This window comes from Ovis canadensis, chromosome 2 (assembly GCF_042477335.2).
Source record: "Ovis canadensis isolate MfBH-ARS-UI-01 breed Bighorn chromosome 2, ARS-UI_OviCan_v2, whole genome shotgun sequence".
Taxonomy (NCBI): Eukaryota; Metazoa; Chordata; class Mammalia; order Artiodactyla; family Bovidae; genus Ovis; species Ovis canadensis.
In genome coordinates this window covers 136,680,942-136,703,989 of record NC_091246.1, presented here as the reverse complement: position 1 = coordinate 136,703,989, position 23,048 = coordinate 136,680,942, and the positions used below count along the sequence as shown (strand labels likewise).

The window sequence follows — 23,048 nt, the reverse complement described above, 5'->3', positions numbered from 1 at the left end:
ATTAGGTGAATAGTTTACTCAGTACCCAAGGCATAGATTCATAGGAAGTAGGTTAATTCATGGAAATTTCATAGCCACAAATAGATGCTACAAACAACATTTTCATAGTTTGTGTGTATTTATTCTGGTTGGATAATTGCTTCTCAAGATTTTAATACTGCATCTTGCTCAGTGTTAGTGAGAGCGACTATAGCAGGCACTATGATTTCCTCAGCTTCTTTTCTCATCTGATATTTGCAGAGAGAAAAAAGATAAAGTTTCACATAATGAAAATTATAGGTTATTTCTTAAAATAACCCCATACTATACAACATAAGATACCAAACTTATGAACCCCTCAAAATCTTTATCTTCTTGATAGTAAAAGTCATTATTTACACATATATATTTTTTTAAATGTCCATGGCATTTCTTAAAATTAGCCTGCATGCAATTTCTTTTTTTCCCCATTTCCCATGATTTCATGTTTTATTGTGGTAAGTACACTTAACATAATGTCTACTCTTTAAACTCACAATATAGTATTGTTAACTCTAGGCGTGATGTTGTTCAATAGATCTCTAGAACTTACTCAACTTGCGTAACTGAAACTTCATACCCATAAAATCAAGAAATTAACACATTTAAAAGTGAAAAAAATATGTGCATAAGTTGACTACCTCAATGAAACCCCTGCTTTTAGTTTTGAATGATCCATGTGTACAAGTCTAAAGATAAAAATACTATAATTTTATACAGCCTGCATGCAATTTCCATCATCAACTTCTGGAGAATTCTAGACATTAATAATAAAAAATGGAAAATAATAGTAAAGCTGTCAGTGAGGAAAGGATTATGTAGTAATATTAACAATAATAAATACTTTGTTATTTAATTTTCCAGTTGTATAACTAAAAATAAATTAGGTTAATAAAAGTCTCGTAAGAAATTTTCAGACTTGGTATTAAAGTACTATAATAGAGGATTTCACATGAGATTTAGTATCAGTGTATTATAATAGGGGATTTCACACTGGAATAGCAATAGTCACCTTTCCATGAGTAACTTGGGTTTGTTCTTGTCTAGTAGCCATTTCTTCTCTAGTTCTCAGTATTGTTTCTTGTTCTTTGGCTTTAGCAGTTGCAACTGCTATTGTAGACAAGGCAGTTTTCTCAGCTTCCTTTCTCATCTGATTATCACAGTAAAATCAAGTTTAAATTGCACAGGGCTTTAGACGAATATGGAATGACCCTTCCCCCCTCTTAGTGGGGATGCAAGACGAAGTTATTCAGGGTTAACTACACAAGAGAAGTTAACTTTCACTGGGGCAGTGTGTGCACACACTGACTGGGAATCACAAACCTTAGAAATGTTAACTAGAAAAAAAAAATCTCCAGATGATTCCATATATTGCTTTCTAGAAATCAGGCTAATCTTCATGCAAAGGATAATGGTGAATAAAATGAATTACAAATGTTACAGATGAATGAAAATCAAAGGTGCAGAGAATGAGAAAAAGTCATACATTCACCATGTGGTTTTTAGTTGGGGATTCAAAAAGGAAAATACAGATTAATAATTCATAACACATCACAGTTAATGGTTTACTCGAAATTAGTTTAAAGATAAACTTTTCCCATCTTGAATATCTGTATTCACCTTTTCGTGAGTTACTTGAACTTGCTCTCTTTTGGTAGTGATGCCTTCTCTAGTTCTTGACACTACATCTTGTTCTTTGACTTTGGGTGTGGCAACTATGACTTTAGGTACCACTGTTTTCCTAGTTTCTTTCAATATCTGGTCATATGATTAAAAAAAAAAGGTGAGAAAATGATCATTAAATCTCATTCAGCTCTAATTAAAAAAAAAGGTAAGTCAAAGTTGAGAAAGCAAGAACATTTCTTCCTACTCAAGGACATTTTGTCATTTGAGTTGCTTTGATCATCAATATTGTTTCATTAGTAGCAATATCAAAGTAAGTTCAGTCTAAAACAAAAAAATGTGATGAGCAATAAAAGGATGCATTTTCCACATTATTCTCATAATTTATGGGAAATGCAAATAGAGCTATCAATAACACATAACTTTGCATTATATCAATTGACTTGTACACTGGAATCCTCAATAGAAACATGTTAAATATTAAAGTGAATTATAGTATTATATTAGTAATAATCCAAAGGAAATATGAAAGTTAGGAATGAAAAGTGGTGGTGAAAGCTAGACAGATAGCAGAATGTTCTTGAGAGATCGTGAAGCTTCCTGTATGAGTTATAAGAGGAGGAGAAGGTGAAAAAGTGATCATTTTAAGACCTAGGATGAAAATGTAGGTGGCTTGTAGATGGAATGAAACAAGAGTGAATTTCACACCAGCAAGAACTGTCACCTTTTCATGAGTTATGTGCATTTGATCTTGTTGTGTGACAATTTCTTCTTGGGCTCCCAGAATTGTTTCTAGTTGTATGGGCTTGGCAGTTTCAACTACCACTGTGGACACAGCATCTGACTCAGCGTTCTGTATTATCTGATTTTCAGAGTAAAGTAAAGGTTTGAGTTTCAAAAGGCACAGGAGAAATGACAAGTTAACTCTGTAACATTCAGGAGGATATAGAATGCTTAGTGGTGAGAGAGGAAATACCACAGTTCTGTTTAAAGGGCCTACACTTGTGTTTAACACCCGGAAACGGACTTCTTTTCTGCCTACCTGCCCCTTAGTAAATTGTTTTAAAAACTGAAAAGTCCTCATCTTTGAGATATATTGACACATTAGGGAACTTAGTGAGTACTCACTGGCAAATGGCTAAACAACTACGGTTATTGAACTTGTCAGTTATCAGCCTTGCAATGGCAACAAGGATTTCTATGCTCTTGATTATGCAACTTAGGTTCTTGTGCATTCAAACTCTCCCACTCACTGTAAGGAGAGAAAAGTTCATCCAACGGCCTCTGACCAGCTTTTGAGTCTGAGTTGCACCTTTTAAAAAAGTAGTTCTGAGATCAACAAAGAGCTTGAGATTAAGAGACGCTGGCCAAGTTGGAACAACCTCAATGTCACTGAAATCTACCTGAACAAGAAAAAATCTACTTGAACAAGAAAGGGCCTCTTCCTAGACTCTTTAAAGCTTGATTCAATACATGGGAGAGAAGTTGATTTTGGTGACTTTGAGGTTGTTCCAACTTGGCTCTATGGCATAAAACCAGCAAACACTTCTGGGTCACTGTTGCTCAACCAGGAATTCACTTTTTTTTACAAGTACTGGTTTTCCCTGATGTTGAAATTCCTCACTTTCATTTGATATTTAGTTGAAGTGTTCATGACTAGTGTATGTGTGTATGGCGGGGGTGGGGGGGGGGCGGACATACATACGTATCTTACACTATGTAAAGTTTGTGTGTTACAGTTTAAGCTATGCATGGAAAAACTGATTGTACCAGTGGGTAACTAGGCTGGAGTGATCACTATCTTCTGGTTAAGTGTGCTCTAGAAATGTCATTGACGTGCCCCAAACTATTCTAGTCGAAAATCTTCTTGAAACTGATCAGTTGAGTGGAAAATTATGCAATGAGAGTAGAATTTCTATCATGAAAGAATTTCAATACTAGACATAGAGAAACAACAAAAAGAAAATATACACAGAAGACTCCTCCACTGAGAGCTTTTGGTTAGAGGGAACATGTAGCTGTCTGAGATGTGATATTTCTCAACAGATTACAAGGCATTTACAAAACTGGACTTACTGTTTCTTGAGTTACTTGTTTTTGTTCTTGTTGTGCAGTAATTTCTCCAGTTATTCTAGTTTCTTTTTCTTTGGCTTTAGCTGCGGAAATTACTACTTTAGGTACAAATGCTTTTTCAGTTTCTTTTTTCATCTGAAATCAACAATAAAAACAAACCTTATTGTCTGCTGATCTCTAATGAAAGCTGACATAATGTTTAATAAATATAACAAAATAGGAAATCAAAGAAGTCCTTTTCCAGAGAGTCCACTAAATAAAATGATCTCATTTTCATTAATAGTGCCATGCTCTTTGTCTAAACCATAAGTTATGCTGCTTAGAGAAAAAGAAATGGATTCAACACCCTTTGCTTTGAATTAGAGAGTGTAGTCTTCTTTAAAAAGACTTCCAATTTTTATAAATGCGTATACGGCAGTATTATTCTGTGCCACTCTGTCATCTAAAGGAAATCCTAGAGTACAGGCTATTAGAAGACTTTACAAGTAATACTGATTCTTTAATTTTATAAATGAAAACTCAAACACAGATGATTTGTAATCCATATTTATACAATATTTTTGCATTTGCTTTGAAAAACATCCTAAATATTATGAAGGTTTGGAATATCAAGACTTAACCTTTCTAAAACTGAGACATGGGGAAAACATTTTTGTCCATATCCTAGGTAAAATGTTTTCCAAACCCTTGTGAGTTAAGTTGCTTCAGTCGTGTCCAGCGTTTTGCAACCCTATGGACTATAGCCTGCCAGGTTCCTCTGTCCGTGGGATTTTCCAGGCAAGAATACTGAAGTGTGTTGCCATTTCCTTCTCCAGGGGATCTTCCTGACCCAGGGATCAAACACACGTCTCTTAAGTCTCCTGCACTGGCAAGCGGGTTCTTTACCATTAGTGCCACCTGGGAAGCCCAGAAAATACTGTGTTTGGATCTGGACAGCTAAGGTGTATGCGAGGGGAAAGTACTGGGGGAGGGGCAGTTTTCCCCATTTTCCTCTTTGTCATTCTCAGCATCATCACTGAAATTCAGGATCTCAGGGTTAAAAGAGGCTTGGAAGTCATCTTCCTAAACCAGCCAACTGACCATTGGCAGAGCTGGCCAACAGCCCCATCAGGTGGTCTTAGCTAATCTGCTCCTGAATGCCTCCAATCATGAGGCTGTCTTCTTCACTTTTTTTCTGGTCATTTGACCTGAGAGGGCCAGATTCTCCACCTCATTTCAAATCCATGCTCAAATGTTTTTCCAAAAACTCAGGAAGCAGTTGCGAAGCTATTTTCAAAAGCACGGTGGGTTTGATGTCCTTTACCGCTCTTCCCAGTTCTTGCTTCAGCATCTACTCCTCCCTCATAGTCTCAGAGGTGGTCGGTGCATCTCCACGTCAGTGTAGAAGAGACCCCTGTTTCTACTTCCAGTGTGTGTTCCCAGAGCCCTCTTTTGTCTACACGAGGGAAGCATTTGGGGACTCTAAGAGACTTTGGTATCTAGTACCCAGGGACACAAAACAACATGTTGCCCACAAAACAACACCTTTCCTTGTAAACAGCACTATCTGGGTTGACACTGATAACAGCAACAACAATTTCATATCAAAAACCATTTTCACCTGTTCATGAGTTACGTGCACCTGCTCTTGTTTTGTCATAATTACTTCTCTGGTTCTGGCTTTTAATTCTTCTTCTTTGGCTTTATCGGCGGCCACTACCACCTTAGTTACAGCAGTCTTCTCTGCCTCCTTTCTTATCTGATTTTCACAGGGGAGACAAAAGTAACACTGTAATGTGCCTTATATAAAAAGGTACAAAGATAAATCAGGATAAAGACATAAATGTCACACAGAAGAGGATAAGGAGGAAAGCTAGAGTGATTTTAAACTATAACAGAAAATCTATTCAAATACGAGGTGGGAAATTATCTTGGATTTATAACACCTTCCAGCTATGAATCAAACGTCACATAGGTCTTGAGGAAAGTAAAAGCAAAGCTCTTTAGGGAAAGATTAGAGAAACGTAATGGCAGCCCTCAAATCATGGTTTCCTGGCCTGGATCCTGGAAAGACTGAGCTCTGGATGGGCCGTTTTGGAACTACAGCTGCATGTGTGTGTACCTTGTTTGCTCAGCTTAACTTCTCAGCCACCCTTTACTTGTCTTAACTCAGGATTGCCCCTTGTCTGACCTCCTGAGAGGTACCTCTTACCTGCCGAGCTGCCTGACAGAGACCGGACACAGTGTGTTTATACCCTGAACACTTCTGGTCTCAGACCACCAGGTCAGAATGTCCTAAAAGTCTGGCCATGGAGGGCTCAGCCCTCAAAACCATCTGAACCCTGGTTCAACCCGGGAAATCTGCACACAGAGCTCAGTCTGCACGGCCCCACACCCACCTGTTCGTGAGCAGGTTGGATGTGCACGGCAGTCGTGGTTGTCCTCTGAGCAGTCTGCTCTACAGCGCTGATAACTGGTTCTCTCACTCTGGCCATATCAACAGCAGCAACAACGGTGGCAACAGCTGCGCTCTTGTCAGTTTCTTGTTTCACCTGGATTGGCAATGAGCAAGCATATTACTTTCCGAAATGACATGCCCAGTAGAAAATGCAAAACACAGTGGAAACGAAGTCATCAAGAGTAAAACAGACGTGTGCATAAGCATTTATTACTGCTAAGAGAGATATGGTATGTATTGCTAAAATCCACATTTATAAATATCTCACAGAGCACAGCTTTTGCGGAGCTTCCCAGGTGTCCCTGGTGGTAAACTGCCTGCCTGCCAACGCAGGAGACATAAGAGAACTAGGTTCGATCCCTGGGTCAGGATGATTCCCTGGAGGAGGGCATGCTAACCCACTCCAGTACTCTTGTCTGAATAATCCCATGGACAGAGGAGCCTGGCGGGCTACAGACCATAGGGACGCAAAGGGTCAGACACGACTGAAGTGACTTAGCATGCATGCACGCAGAGCATTTTCATAGAGCATAAGCCAAATTCGGTTTTCACTTTCTGTTGCATTCTTATGTTCGTATGCATCTTCCTTCAGTCTATACAGACTGTGTTTCATGGCAGGATTCTGGTGGGAGAAAGCAGAACAGGAAAGGAAGGAGGAAGCTCCAGCAGTACCTCTGCAGCCGCAGCGGCGACAGCTCCTGCTGCGAAGGTAGTGCTGGCGGCGGCGCCTGCAGCTCCACTGATGGTCACTTGCTCCTGGATCCCATATCTCCCTTCCCATCTCTCCTCTGTCCTGATCTGAGTAGCACTGGTCACCGTGGTTTCTCGCATCTCAGCCTCAGATGAAGCCACGTAGCCCTCTTGCTTCCAAGGGGGAGGCACTTCAGGGCCTGGGGGCATCGTGGGTGTCTGAGCCTTCCGGACGAGTAAGGGCGACTTGACGGATCTGATGGGGGATGTGGAGATCCTCCCCGCCGGAGACACGGACCTGAAAGTCAAATGGCAGAGGTCAAAGAGTGCCAAGGCAAGGAACTACTCTTTGGGTCACTAGATTTGAATGAAGGAAGAAAAGTCTAGAAGTGTTTAAGGCAGGGTTTCAAAATCCATGGCTCCGCATTGAGCCATGTACGGATCTTAACCTATACAGAGACAAGTAATTTACTTGAAAGTAATTTGTTTTAAATCTCAGTGAGTCTTATTCTCATCTGCTGTAACTCTGTATGAGAATCAGATCTAATCCTAAAGAATTCCCTTGCCCTGCCCTACTGTTTCATGTTTAGAAAAGTCAAGACACCAGAAGGTATTTCCCCAAAATACAGTCAAAGAGAGGGCACTGAAAATATGGTAACATAACTCTAAATTTCTCTGTGGTCCCAATTCTGGGGGGAAAGGCGATGTCAAATAGGTGTTGAAGGAAGCAAGATTTCTGTAATCAACATGCTTGTGCAACTTGAGGTTAACAGAAGGTAAACCTTTCTCATTTTCCTGTAAGACTTCCCACAGCCTTCATCATGCCCATATGCTTTGTGAGTTGCAAGGCTTTCCCATTAGTCATTTTGCAGAATTCTAGGGGTATAGCTGTGCTTTGGAAACTGTTCTGGTCCAAGTGTGGTGCACTGCTGTTTTAAGTATCTTCTGTGTTCGTTTACCCTCACATCCTCATTGTATTGTACTCTGAACTTCTTTTAAATATCCTTATAGTGGATAATTTGAAACCTAAGGATTCTATACTTCCTAGGTGGCTCAGTGGTAAAGAATCCGTCTGCCAATTCAGGAGACTCGGGTTCAATCCCCGGGTTGAGAAGATCCCCTGGAAAAGGAAATGGCAACCCATTCCAGTATTCATGCCTGAGAAATCCCACAGACAGAGGAGCCTGGCTGGCTACAGTCCATGGGGTCGCGTAGAGTCGGACATGACTTAGTGACTAAAATAAGGATTATATAGTTTTTGGTTAAACTGATAGTTTCTTCCAAAACAGTTTTCATCATTTTTTCTTTGTGTTCAAAATACAACAGCATCAGCTCAAGAATCTGGGTACTGAATAAAGCTATCTATAGTCAAGAAAAAAAAAAGACAGCTTCTAATTGACAATAATAATTCCAGGCATCAGTCAACTATTTTAAGATGAAATTGTCCATAATTTAATTTTTAATTGATAGGGTTTAAATATACTTTTCCCTCTAGGTGGCAGTATTGCCTTATCATTGCATTTAACTACTTCTGCATACAGGAAAAATGTTTATAAATGTATTCTGACATTACATAGGGTATTTAACTTACATCGATCATAAATAAAACAATTATTCTAATTAAGGCTCAAGGTACAGTTGGTATCTACTCTAAATTGTAGAGTAAATTAACAGTACATTACAATATTGACCAATTTCATGAAGAAATGCTTAATCATTTTCTTGAAGAAGGGTTTCTTTGGGTGAAAATCAATTTACATTTTATAAATGGAGTTGTAATCAACAAAAGGGAGATCTAGGGGAACATGTCTCTATTTTGAAAGTGACTGCCTTTGAACATAACAAAGACCAGTTTAGAATAATGTAGCGTTTACACTAATTGAAGAAAAGCAAAGTGACATGTATTTACAATTTTCAACCTATGTCTTATTCTTGCTGTCCTAGTAAAATGGGTCTAATTCAAATAGACTTAAAGACATGATTAGCATGACATGAATGATTAGCAGCAGGTTGCAGGTAAGCCTGTAACTGTGAAAATCAATGTAATTTGAGCCGTTATAGGAAAGTGCTTATTTCTGCTCTTACAATAAAAAAAAATCATCTGGTCACAGCGAGATATAATGCACCTTATTCAGTGAACTATGTTTGCCTTACTTTACAACAAAAATCAGGATTCAGGAAATTGTCCATCCTGGATAACTGTTATTTTCTCCAGAAATTGACATTTTAATTTCTTAATCATTTTAAAGTAAATTTGGGGGGCTAGATAATTGGAATTGCTATTAATGAATTCTCAGTACTTCTAAGACAGTCAAAGTGCTCCACAGAATCAAGGAAACTCTGTAATTCTAAATGACTCTTGGGCTTGGATTAAATATATGGTGAGGTTGTCACCTCCCTCAGAAATCACGTTTGGCCTGTCTTGTGATTTTGTGGTGTGCAAACTTGGAGTTAGCCTGAAACAGAACACTTTTAAAACTTGATAGCCAGACACATTTTTAAAACTGAGCTTTTAGGCCAAGGTTTCATATTAGTATTTATCAGTATCTTTAATTTTTAAAGTGGGCACTGTAATAAAGACTGGAAAATACCTAGCATTTTCCCATATATTTGCTGGACATTGACATTGCCTCTGGTATGAAATACTTGTTATTTTACACTTTTTTCATTTGTGTTGCTTGTTTTTTCTTTAATGATTAATGGGTTGAAGTTCTTGATGCATCTGGTATATTAGAGCTTTGCCATGAAATGTTGCAAATATTTCCGCCAAGGTCTACTGCTTGTATTTGCTTGTTTCTTACGGGGTCTTAGCCAGCACCGACATGCTCAGCTGTATAGGCTATGCATGGTTTCTAGACTTGTACTATTCACACTGCAGGCACTGTATGTTTGCTTCAATATTTTATGGCAGAGGCAATGACATATCTTGAGGAAGAGGCACCCTTAGATTTTTTTTTTTTTTAACAAATGCACTATTTGGTGTAGCAATGATTTTGCTTTTGTCATATTCAAATTTTTGTTTTTATGTATTTGAATCTGTAAATCTATTTATAAAAGCTCTGCCCAACAAATGTTTTCTCAAATTCTCTTCTCATTTTTCTTATTTTTTAATTTTTAAAAAATTTAGCTCTGTGGTCAACATGAAACTTATTTTGTAAATGGTGAGAGATACAGGTTTACATCTGTTTTCTCCCAAGTGGATAGCTGATTGGGCCAGCATTCTTCATAGCACAAAATATTCTTTTCCCCACTGAACTGAAAAGTCACTTGGATTAAAAATTGAATTTCCTGGGTACCTGGATTAATTTTTGGATCCTTTGTTCCGCTTCCCCATGTATATCCTATTTATTTACCAATATCACATTTTTTGATGACAGTAATGTCACAATAAGTTTGAATATTTTTTGAATCAACTATTAACTTATTCTTCTTTTAAACTTTTTCTTGGCAGGGGAACTTTCTCTACATTAAAAAAAATTTTAATCGGTCAAGAAACACTGTTTAAAAAAAAGAACACAAACTTTCCCTTTCTACTAGTTTATCATATTAAAAAAAAATAAAAAAACTCAGCATGTTAAGCTAAATCCCCAAAATTCAAATTTGCTATGGATAGTTTACACTTGCTTATACAGTTTCTGAGTTCTGATGATACATGCTTACTTTCTAAAATACCTCCATATTAACTAAGCAAAGAAATCCAGCTTATATTCTAGATAAAATAACATAAGCACATGCAAAATATTTAGAAGGTTTTACTTACTACTAGAGCATAAGACAATGGCATCCCACTCAGTACTCTTGCCTGGAAAATCCCATGGTTGGAGGAGCCTGGAAGGCTACAGTCCATGGGGTCGCTAAGAGTCAGACACAACTGAGCGACTTCACTCTCACTTTTCACTTTCATGCATTGGAGAAGGAAATGGCAACCCACTCCAGTGTTCTTGCCTGGAGAATCCCAGGGACGGGGGAGCCTGGTGGGCTGCTGTCTATGGGGTCGCACAGAGTCGGACACGACTGAAGCGATTTAGCAGCAGCAGAGCATAAGAACATTTGTATAACTCATATTTAGAAGATACCTTCAACTAATTATCTCATTGAATCCTCACATCTTGAGATCATTCTTACTATGAGTCTCTATAATTTACAAATGACATGACTAAGACCTTCAGCAATTTAACTTCTTTAAACTTCTTTAACTTCTGGTCACCTATTTAAAAAATTAGGGGTGATACTTCTTAGAGGTTGCTATGATTATTTAATGAGATAATATACACAGAGTGCAACTGAATGTCTGACAGAGAAACTGGTCAATATATATTAATATTTTATTATTACAACTATTCTGTAAGTCACATTTTAGCCAGTGATCAAGAAGACTGAACACAGGGCTTCCAACCTTAAATTCTGTGCTCTTCTCATCTCACTGTGCTTTCTCTTAGCTCCTAGAGCAGATATTGAATGGCATACAAATAAGAATGTAGAATTAGAGCTCAGAAAGTTTTCCAATTTACCCGTGGACAGTAAAGATTTGTGAAAATCATAGTATCTGTTTGGTTTAACTCTTTTTTATCACACACAACATTCCTTATTCCTTCCTTTTATATCTCTTCTTATCAGATTAAACCTAATTTTAAAACGCATAATGACCTGATCTCTTTTAAAAAGCTTTACCTGACAGGAGATGGAGTCGGTGCCCGCACATGTCTGACGGGGGAAGGGGAGTGTCTTATCGGTGATGGGGACTGCTGTCGAGCCAACTGTGCTTTGGCAGCAATGGATGGTGGTGTGGGAGACCTTGATTTTGGTTTAGGAGGTATCCTGGGAGGTGTTTTATGCGGCAGCTGTTGCCCAGCGGCACCATCTATGACCATCTCAACCGCTGCAATTGATCTGGCATCAAAGTGGGCCTCAATCTTCTGCAAAGAGAAAAACAAAGACCATGGTGAGAAGAAATAGTTGGTGAAGCAACCATTTAAAAGGCAGTAGATATATATTTCAAGAAAACCTTTTCAATTCGAGTTTGTCGTGTTTCTGAAATCTGAGCAGTCGAAACAATTGTCTTTGTCCTTTTAGCGGGTACTACTTCTTCACCTGCAGGAAGGGAAAGACAAGTATTTAGGAGGGAGCACAAGGATCCAGTTTTAAAGGGGTTATGTTAATTCTGACTACAAAGTCAATAGGATTTTCTAGGTATCCCAATGGGGACAATTGCAGTAAGATATGGATTTTGTATAAATAGAAATTAGGTTTAAACAAAGAAAATATTTATTATTATTTATTTGAAAATATTTATTATTTATTATGAGTTTACTTAGAATCCTTTTTAAAAATTCATTATCTGCCAATAATTTGAAAATGTAGATGACTTAATTGAAATACTTTCCAATTTCTAGTGGCGTTAAAAATTACAGATTGGGAGCTCGTATACACCCGTGGTGGATTCATGTCAATGTATGGCAAAACCAATACAGTATTGTAAAGTAAAATAAAGTAAAAATAAAATTAAAAAAAAATTACAGATTGCTTCTAAACGCCTCCCTTTTATGGGTGTTGAAAAGCCAGCTTTGATTTCAGCTCACAGTATTCCATGACCTCAGAGGGAAGGCAGGTGGACCCCTGGTCCCACTGGGTCCTGAGTGTCCCCTCTCCCGCCTCCTGTTCCTCAACCTCCAGGGCATACCTTGAACCAGTAATTCGGCAGTGGAAGTAGCTCTTCCAACACTGTTGGTTGCATTTACTGAATAGGTGCCAGAGTCTTCTGGGTATGCTTCTGCAATCAGTAAGCTGTAGAGTTCGCCTTCTTGTGAAATTTGAAAATCAAGGGAGCTCTGGATTTCGGCTCCATCCCGGTAGAACTTCACCACAGGTGTAGGGATTCCAGTCACTCTCACTTGGAGTCGCACTTGGCTTCCTTGTCTCACAGTCATGCTCTGCAGCCGTTGAGTGAAGTTGGGTGGTGCTGTCTCCGCTGCAGCAGAAGGGAAGAAAGTCAGGACCAGTGCCAGTCGGGGTACTCCCAACAAGCTATTTTAAGTAATCACAGCTCTGTTTCTGAAACCAGGTCATGACTCGCCGACTCAAACATCCTTGACTGTCCTTGAGCCCAGCTCATCCATCAGATGATAGCAAGAGCGGAGCCAGGAGGTGGCAGAGGGCACCCACCACCATACTTTATTGCTTTGTTTTGTTTAGCTATTCTAGGTCACCACATTTTTAAAATGTTATCAAGTTATAGCATTTTTAGAGAATTTTTCCATCAGTTACTCCCAACTTCACATCTAGCACTTTTTAATATGTTAAGGTAACTTTATATATTTCAGTAGGTTGCACTAAAATAAACTCCAATGGTTGGTTTGCTGGATATACCTATAACTTATAGAATCATTACATTTTGATTTAAATATAAAATCCTAAATTGGTTCCAACTTAATCAATATTCAAATAACTCAAATATTTACTTGCATTTAAAACGTTAATCCAAATAATGACATGCCTTAATGTTAGTTATGCTACAGAAAGCAGATTTTTAAAATTATGTTGGAAGTTTTAAATAAAATAAATGTGAATGGTGAGTGGAATTAATTTTGACATGTTTTTGAGTAATAAACAATAGCAGATGCTATCAACCTTGTGCATTGTCCCTTCTGAATTTCCTGGATAAAAGTTAAAGCTCATACCTGATGTTCCTTCTGTTTTGGTTAATGAGAGCCCTATACTTAAACAGTGCTAAATACATAGTTTATTGGATAGACATATGTAATGTTATGCAGTTCATGAAAGATATTGTTCTGTAAGATGTAAAGTAATGTGATGTTCTGTGTATTAATATCTTACAAAGTAAAGGATGGAGAAAAATGACAGAGGCCGTAAAGATTGGGTGGTAACTTTTATGGGGAAACTGTGTCATGCACTTGAATCATAAATTTGCCCCTTTTCTATGCTTACAGTGCAATTTTTTTAGAAATAGAAAGTAAATGAAGAATTATTAATCATCATAGCCTAGAGCAGTACTTCTTAAATGGGTGGTCTGTGGACCACTAGCGTCAGAATCATAGGTGCCTATTAAAGTGGGAATTCTTGGAAATAGTCATATTTCCTTAGTAGGTGCATACACAAGGCTCCAAGCCTTTCTCCTTGCTCGGAAACACAATTTTTAACATCTCCTTAGTATACTTTTAGGTGCTTGATACATGCATAAAGGAAGTAGTTCTCAGCCACTTTTTGAGACAAGACAAACAACTTTGCTGTCAATGCAGCGTCCAGTGAGCCCTTCTCTGGATTCCAGCTGCTCGTGCTCACTAGTTCTTGGTGGACAAGCCCCACCCCAGATCCTGGAGTTGCCTTCTGGGCGGCGTGTTTCAGGGGACGGGCAGGTCCCCTCCTGCCTACCTGTCACGAGAAGCTCAGCAGTACTAGTTGCTTGTCCAGATCCATTGGTGGCTCTCAGGGAGTATCGTCCACTGTTGGCTTTTGTCACGGCGGGGATCGTCAGTCTAGCGCGGCCATCGCTAAAGGAGATCTGCACGCCGGGCAGAGTGGAAGTAGAAATCACCTGGCCATCCCTAAACCAGCTCACCTCAGGAACTGGGAAACCTAGGAAACAAAGAATTCATCTTTATGTTTGGGGCACTGCCAAGCCCTCCCATTATGTTCACTCCCTTATCTTAAACCATAAAAGCTATCCAGAGTGTTATGCTATTCAATGACAGTGAAAATTTGACAGCTCTGTGATCAAAGTACAAAGTTGCAGACCATTAGGAAGGTCTGTGGGTTCACACAGAGGCCAGCACCTTCATTTCACAGGGGAGGAAACTGAGGCCAAAAAAATCTCAGTAATTTTTTCAAGGTCCCTCAGCGGGCAGTGGCCCACAGAGGGCTAGAACTGCCATCACCTGCCCTCCTGCCCAGGGGTCTATCTAAGGCAATTTAATAGACATCATTAAAATCACAAAAGAGATTTATTAAAGTGAAGAGCCAAGGAAATTCTGAGAAAAAAAGTGACTGCTGTCCTCTTCAAAAACAAATAAAGAACAAAAGCAGCAAAGGGATCTGGAAGTTCAGCCTAACAGGCACAAGAGGACACGCCCATCTCTTTACCCCTTCTGTGCTTATGGGGACACAGTCTGCCTGACCTCTCCCGACTTTCAAATGCACTTCAGTAAAAACGTCATGCTCATACAGTAAGAGATGAAGCGGAGCTCAGTCTTTCAGAACAACATGGATACTAGCAGTCGCAGGTAGAAAAGTACAATGCTCTTCACCCATCATGGATTGTGGCACTAGGGACTACATGTACGCGGTTGGATGTTTTAAATATACTAAAATTCTGCATTCAGAAGCATGAGGCGAATTCAGAGCATGGTTTATTCTGCCTTCAGCCTGAAGGCAGGTGATCTAACTCAACTGAGGCAGTGAAGATGAGCAAGAGAAAGTTTATTTTGTTGTCTTTACATTAGTCAATCTCCCACTATGGCCGAGTGAATAGTTTATTTGACGAATTCATGGGTGTCAAATATTTTCAGTGGTGTTTTCCTAAGAATTCTGTTAGCATAAAGTGTGAAGGAACAAGAAGCTTATGAGGAAGCCAGATTCCATTAGTCCACAAGCAGGTGAACTTCCCAGTGAAGCTATCTATATGTGATCTGCTTGTTCAAGAGTTACTGAGTAGTACAAGATGAATCAGTAAATTATTTGGAAGTCAGTCAGAGTTTGTCATGTATGAGAAGAATTGAATGGGTCTCTATATACATATACAATAGAAACTGAAGAATGATTATGATATTTATGTCAAATCATATGATATGTCAAAATATCACATGTGATATTTGTGCACTATAAAATAGTGTTACCCAGTTATGAATAAGATCGGCACATAAAACAGAAAACAAAATGTGGAAAGAGAAAGGAAAAGGAAATCTTATTTATGGCTTTATTACAAGCCATAAAGTTAAAAAAAGAAAAAGAACCATGCACCATGGAGGTGCATCAGGCATCAACTTTTAATTAATTCATATAATCTTACATAACCAATTATAATACTACAAAAGGAGAAAATATTGATTAAATAATTTTCAGATTATTTACAATATGATTCATAGACTACCACCATTTTGTTACATGATGACAGGTCCCAGAAATCTTCCATTTTCAAAATCATCCTCTAACTGAGTTATAAAGAAGAAAAAGAAGGGGAAAAAAATGAGACAAAAGAACTTTCGATTAAATATAATTCTAGGGTTAGCATTTGTTTCTCTTTAATACGTGACACGAGTGGCATATATTATTTTGGAGTGTTATTTCAAAATGACTGGGAAATCTTTTCCCGGACTAGAGTCACTTAAAGATTGAGAATAAGAGAATGAAATACTTAGGAGTTAGCTCATCATTGAAAGTTCTGCCTTTGAGAGGAGTCAGTTGTCTTGTGATTTTCCATGTGAAACCACAGAGGCTCAGGCACACGGAACAGTCAGCACCAGGCTACTCGCCCAGTAGCTCCATGACCGGCCCCTATCAGTCTGGAGTACTTGGCTTCCAGTCTGGCTCTGCAGCTGAATCCAAATATAGAATGACCAAATTTGGTCCTACTCAGAAGCTGGATTCTGACAACAGTTTTAATCCAATGCTAATTATTTTGCTTTGTGGAATTATAAATATGAATAAAACATTTTCAAACCATTATATTGTCCACTTTTGTCAGCACTCTGGGAATGGTATACTCTTATAATGACCCTTCCGTTGAGCTGGGCCAATTTCACAAAGTGAAAGCAGGACTTAGGCTTCATGTTGAGTCCTCCAAAAAAGTTAACAGAGAGGAGGCACAGAAGACAGAGGAACATGTGAATGTGTGAGCTTACCACTAATGTGAGCCTCAAAGGTTGCGGTACTACCCTCCAGTACCACAACGCTTTGTAACGGCTGCGTAAACGTCGGTGCTTGAGTTGTCATCTTTTCAGGCACTCTGGAAAGGAAGAGAAAAGAAGTTAGAGGGTCACAACTGAGCTACTCTGTCGACAGCAGAAACACACATTTCCAAATAGGTTGCTTCTCAGATCATCTGTGGGCCCAGAGTGTTCTCTCTGGTGGCTTGAATTCGGCTTCTGAGTTGATTTGCAGCTTAACCAGAGTAAGCAAGTCTAAGGGGAGATGGAGGAAAAAAATTGAAGCAAGCAGAGCAAGGCATGTATGCTAGTGGTCAGAGAGCAATTCAGTCTTACGAAAGGTGGGAAACCTGGGAAAGAGTCAGGAGAAAGAGAAAGCTGGAGGAAACTAGGGATCATGACAAATAATAAAAGCAAACATGTGAAAAGTGTGAAATGAATCTTTGCATCCCATCAATGTCTGAAGGAATTATTTTAAAATGTCCTTCCTCCCAGTATTTTTCACTCACTGTTATTTACAAAGTTGACATAGATTCAGGCATTATGAATTTAAGTAATCCAGGTGAATGTTTAAAATCGTAACCAAAACTAAAAGTTTAAACTTTATAATTTCTTTCCTTATTTGAAAAGTTTAAGAAAGCTTTGTCAACTAAGCACAAACCCTCTGTAGACAGCATACAGTGCTTTTTATTTCTTAATATTTCTTCATATTGTAATCGCTCACTAAATGTTGCTACTGCTGAAGTAAATATTCACAAAGTTTAAATTTAACTGGGTAGGCCAAAATTTATTACAGATCTTAAAAAAATACTGACTTGAGCTCTTAGTAAAGAATAAATGTCCAGAATGCAAAAATGGAAGGCTGGTGGGAAGTGCAGCTGAAGTGAAAGCACCTATGCTTTTATAGCACAAATATTTAAAAAATCAAAGAAAATAACATGAAACTGGCAGTTAAGATCTTTTGTTAAGTGCAAGAAAAGTATTTTGCCTATTAGTTTTAGATCATGAGAAGCATTTTCTGATGTATAAATACCTTCTTATTCAACATCACTATTCCACTATTCTGACATAAAAAGCAGATTCTCAGCTGTCAACTGTTTCACTACTAGTGTTCATACAATTCTGTATTAATTAAAAGCTTATGGAGCAATAATTTTTCTAGCCATAATTACTGTCTTGTAACTTTCTACTTAAGTTAAAAAGAAAATAAAACTAGAATTCTGAGACAATAGCATTTATATTTGAAAGATTCTGATAATATCCAAAAGGTTTTTTTTTTTTTTAAACTGTTGCCAAGAATTTCTTAGTGTAGCATGTTATCTTTAGGACACAAAAACAATTTTTTTTGGCTAACTTTTTCTGTTTCCAAGTGAGTGCATCTTCTAAAAATAGCTGTATTCTTGTACCATTTATATACCTATGTATTTGTAGGCATTTACAGTTAGTCATCTAATTTCAGGAAGATGAGAAATCAAGGCATAATTTGAAATAAGTCTCTAAAACACTACTTCTTGCCCTTAACATCAACATTTATTTAATATCATATAATTTGATGAGTTAAATTAAAACACATAATGAAATTCTAAGTGGTTTAGAAAACAATTATATAGCTTGTTTTCAAAATTTATAAATATATTGCAATTAACTGGCCTAAATGGGTCTTCTATTCTCATCATTTAGGTAAATTGGTGGCTTTAGCACTGGGTCTTGAGAGACCTTTGTCTAATTAGGGCTGAAGGCATGCATCTAAAATGTCATGTTCCCAAAATAAACTCTTCAGCAGATGACTGACAGCAGGCAAGTGTTCTGTCGCAGTCCTGCAACTGATACCTCAGCAGTTGATTCCCTTAAAAAGTCATCAGGGTGTAGCTGATACCACATGCATTTTATCAGAGCTATTCTTGGTGTGTCTCACTTTATCACTGAGTAATATAACCTTGAACATTCTCAACAACAACAAAAAAGTCTATAAAAGAAGCAAACATTTTACATCATTTCAGACCTCAACTTTTCATACTTTAAGAATTAAATGCTTTTAAACAATTTGAATCACTAACTGCTGATATGCTAAAACATTGAACTTTTTAAAGAAAAGCGTTCACATATTTTAAAACAGAAGTTACAAAGCAGAGTGGATCAGAACCAGTACCAAATAGTCCGACAAACACCTTTACAGGCATTGAGCACACAAAGCTAGTAGGGAACTAGAAACTAATGAGGACGGGACTCTACTAATAAGAAAGAAAAGATGCTGCTCACCTGATTTCTCAGGAGTGCCCAAAAAGGGTGGGACTAAGCCCAAGGTTGCTTCTGAAACGACGTCCTATTTAGAGTTGGTTTTTTCGACCATCTCCAACATGAATCGGTGAGCCTCTAACTTAAAAACAAAACTACACAGTCAAGACTGTGTAGTTTTGCTTTTCTATGCAATCCCTACACCCGAGGCGAGGCTGGGAATGCACGACTGCTCAAGAGCCAGGGCCGGGTCGGGTCTTTTATTTGCCGGATCTGCTGACAGCCCCACGTCTCAGCGCAGGGCGCTGGCTGATTGGCTGTCCGAGGAAAGCATGATGGGAGCAGGGCCTATTTGGTAGTGGCGCAGACCACCTGTTCTTCTGATTGGCAGTGCTAAGTTTAGCACCTCAAAAGGGGCTTTACCAAGGAAACAACCGTACTTAAAGAATAACTCTGTTGAGGCCTGGGGAAGAGCCCTTGTCGCCCATGCTACTATCTGAAAATACGAGTCTGAGGAGAATTTTTAACAATAGAAAACACTTGTGGGCAATTATACAAAACAGTTCCAAACCTGAGGGCTCTGCCCTGAGTCAGGTCTGATGCCTGTTCCCTCCCCCCTTACAATCAACCAAATGGACCTGTCAATCATCACAAACAGATGACGGAGTTTATCTCATGCATGAGACTTCACCTTTTTTTTCTTTTTAAGAATCAGTGTCTAAAAACCTCAGCAATGAAGAAAGTTAATTTATGCTATCTATCTTCTCCAGAATCTACTTGTGCTTTGCAGAGTTAGGCCAGTGTTAATGAGCTTTGTGTTACAACCCTGCAAGAAATAACAGTTGAAAGACAAAATCTGAACCCGGCTTAAGCTTAGCCTGTACAGTGTAATGATTTCTTTTTTCAGATTCCTTTTTTCCCCCCCTGGCATTAATATTTACAAATATACAGGCACTGATCCTTACTGAGTAGCCAAGTGTTTTGTTTAAATCATCCATAGGGTTCTTTTTCAGGCACATGAAAGCTGCCTTACTAATCTCTGGAGTTTGCTGTTACTAATGGGAAGTAGTTAGGAGATGATATAGTTGCTATTTTAAGACTGAATTTAATTTCAAGCAAGAGATATTTCAAATACAAAAGAGCATACGAAAAGAGCTTTATAATAGTTCAGCTGAGAGATTTGTAAAGCTTCACTAAGAGGGAAGAAAATTGTCTTGTTGATAATAAAAAGAGATTTTTCTTAATAAAATAGACTAAAATTTTAAATTTTAAGTTAAGTTTATGTCTGTAATTAAAATGTCCCCTGCTGTGGAAGGCCATGCTTTAGATTTTTCAACTTCCTGAGTTGTGATTAACTCATTAACAGGGCTTCTCTGGTGGCTCAGAAAGTAAAGAATCTGCCTGCATTGCAGGAGACCCAGGTTCAGTCTTTGGGCTGGGAAGATCCCCTGGAGAAGGGAATGGCTACCTACTCCAGTGTTCTTATCTGGAGAATTCCATGGAGAGAGGAGCCTGGCGGTCTGCAGTCCACGGGATCACAAAGAGTTGCACACGACTGAGTGACTAACACATTTGAACTTATTAACACAAAACAGCACTAAAATATACTGGACAACTTATGTAATATAGTTATATAGACAAGGTGACATATTTAAACATTTGTCTTATTTTCTTAAGTGGTGATATCCATATTGCCGGTATTACTTTTCCCATTATAGACGCTATCTGCCAAAATCCTATTTGACTGCTTTATTCAAAAACAACTAGTTTCATGTTACATATCATAAAAATAATTCCCAATTACAGACTATGTTACAGGCAACTGGCCAGTCATAAAGAAAAGCAAGACTAGAAATGTCATGTGATCTTTCTGATTTGCAGTGTTCACCAAGCTGGTTATCTATTTAAAATGTGTTTGTGCACGTGTGTGTATGGTGAGTCTGTGTATGTATATACGCTCTTAGATTCACCTGACCTAATGTGAAGCATGTTAATGTGTTGTTAGGTTTGCTAGAACCAAAATCAAACCACTTTAATTCTTATGGGAATTAGAGTGAATGAATAAATATAATCTTGAAGCTTATGTCATTTTGACCTAGTGCAAAACTGAGAGTTCAAGAGCAGGGAAGGTGGACCATATATATTATAGACATAAGGTCAAGTGTTCTCCAAAGCTGCTTATCTATTCACTGTTGTTGGATGTTTTTAGACTTTGCAGCATTATCAAGATACTTGACTTTTGGCATGCCCATCCTTATATGACATTCAGAACTAAGAAGGAAGGAAGAAAAGAAGGAAAGGAAAGGAAGAAGAGACCAGTAGGTAAAGAGCTAATTTACTACTCTGGCAAGAGGCCATGTTATTGGATTAGTGAACAACAGTGGACAATACATGGTATTATGGTAAGCGTTAGTTTTAAAACTAAATCTTCCATAGTTGTAATATAGTAAGCTAACCCAGTGGAAACTAAATACTACTCAGATTGGGGGAGCTTGCTGATGCAGTAAGATCTTAATTTATCACCCTAACAGTGGAGAGGAGTCCCAAAGATAATCCAAAACAGCTGATAATTCAAATATAATGCCTACTTAGTTTTGGAATGCATGGGGTGATTCTCTTTTTGAACATTATAGTCAAGGTTATTCAATAAATAATTAAGTGTATGCTCAGTGCTGAATAATGTGCTAAATTATTGTAATTTGGGATTCTATATTGCTTATTTACTCAACAAACATTGCTTATTTGCCAGGCATTGTGCTAGACGATGGCTAAATAGTGGTGACCAACAGAAGTTCTGGTTCCTGTACTTTTGGAGGTTATGGTCCATATAAACTCCTAATAAATTATCAGTATTTTACAACTGAAACCTAGACTAGAATGTGTGTAAAACTTAGGTAGTATCTCCATCTACACAACTGTGGTTGTTGTCAGACTTTATTTATACTCCACAGGACAAGTTACCAAAGGAAGGACTTCAGTTCAGTTCAGTTCAGGCGCTCAGTCGTGTCCGACTCTTTGTGACCCCATGAACCGCAGCACGCCAGGCCTCCCTGTCCATCACCAGCTCCCGGAGTTCACTCAGACTCACGTCCATCGAGTCAGTAATGCCATCCAGCCATCTCACCCTCTGTCGTCCCCTTCTCCTCCTGCCCCCACTCCCTCCCAGCATTAGAGTCTTTTCCAATGAGTCAACTCTTTGCACGAGGTGGCCAAAGTACTGGAGTTTCAGCTTTAGCATCATTCCTTCCAAAGAAATCCCAGGGCTGATCTCCTTCAGAATGGACTGGTTGGATCTCCTTGCAGTCCAAGGGACTCTCAAGAGTCTTCTCCAACACCACAGTTCAAAAGCATCAATTCTTCGGCGCTCAGCCTTCTTCACAGTCTAATTCTCACATCTATACATGACCACAGAAGGACTTACTGGGGGTTATTTGGGAAATGGGTACAGTTTTTAAGGCTAATGTAAGAGTCATTTCTGACAGGAAAGAGTAAAATTGATGTCTCTTATAATCCATTAAATTTGTGTGTGTGTGTTCTTACTGTATTAAACACAACTCAAGCACTGTGATTATAGCAATGCATGCGACAGCATCTCTGCTCTCAGAGTCTGCATTTTAGCAAGCAGTAATCTAGTAACAGGAGAACTATAAAGTCCTTTCCACTCATAAAGTGTTTCAAAGTTGAAATATTGGCTTATCATTGAGCTATTTTTACATAAGGAAGTAGAAAAGCAAATTCAGGAATTTCATAGGAAAGAATGTGCTGACCCAAACAACCCATTCTGATGGATTAAGATCTGTGGTCCTTGAATTACAAAGGCAGGCAAAGCTACAGCAGAGACATGGGAACAAGGAAGTGCTCCTTGAAATTCCAGATTTCTCTTTGTCCTATACGTTACTACCTCTAGTTACAATTGCTTTCGGAGAAGGCAATGGCACCCCACTCCAGTACTCTTGCCTGGAAAATCTCATGGGTGGAGGAGCCTCGTAGGCTGCAGTCCATGGGGTCGCTAAGAGTCAGACACGACTGAGCGACTTCACTTTCACTTTTCACTTTCATGCATTGGAGAAGGAAATGGTAACCCACTCCAGTGT

At 38.5% G+C, this 23,048-nt stretch overlaps 1 protein-coding gene across 2 annotated transcripts in view; it reads right to left on the bottom strand.

Moving 5' to 3' along the window:
* Positions 1-19,503, bottom strand: part of TTN (titin) — a 275,748-nt gene extending 256,245 nt beyond the window's left edge. For both annotated transcript variants that reach the window (XM_069577076.1, XM_069577077.1), the window contains exons 1-12: positions 18,979-19,503; positions 16,696-16,799; positions 14,231-14,434; positions 12,522-12,809; positions 11,847-11,932; positions 11,513-11,757; positions 6,824-7,139; positions 6,093-6,245; positions 5,315-5,452; positions 3,718-3,849; positions 1,639-1,776; positions 1,031-1,168 (exon numbers count right to left, since the gene is read on the bottom strand). In XM_069577076.1, coding sequence (XP_069433177.1) covers positions 1,031-1,168; positions 1,639-1,776; positions 3,718-3,849; positions 5,315-5,452; positions 6,093-6,245; positions 6,824-7,139; positions 11,513-11,757; positions 11,847-11,932; positions 12,522-12,809; positions 14,231-14,434; positions 16,696-16,786 — 1,929 coding nt within the window. In that variant the 5' untranslated portion in view covers positions 16,787-16,799; positions 18,979-19,503. The remainder of the gene's footprint in view (positions 1-1,030; positions 1,169-1,638; positions 1,777-3,717; positions 3,850-5,314; positions 5,453-6,092; positions 6,246-6,823; positions 7,140-11,512; positions 11,758-11,846; positions 11,933-12,521; positions 12,810-14,230; positions 14,435-16,695; positions 16,800-18,978) is intronic.
* Positions 19,504-23,048: the final 3,545 nt, after the last annotated feature.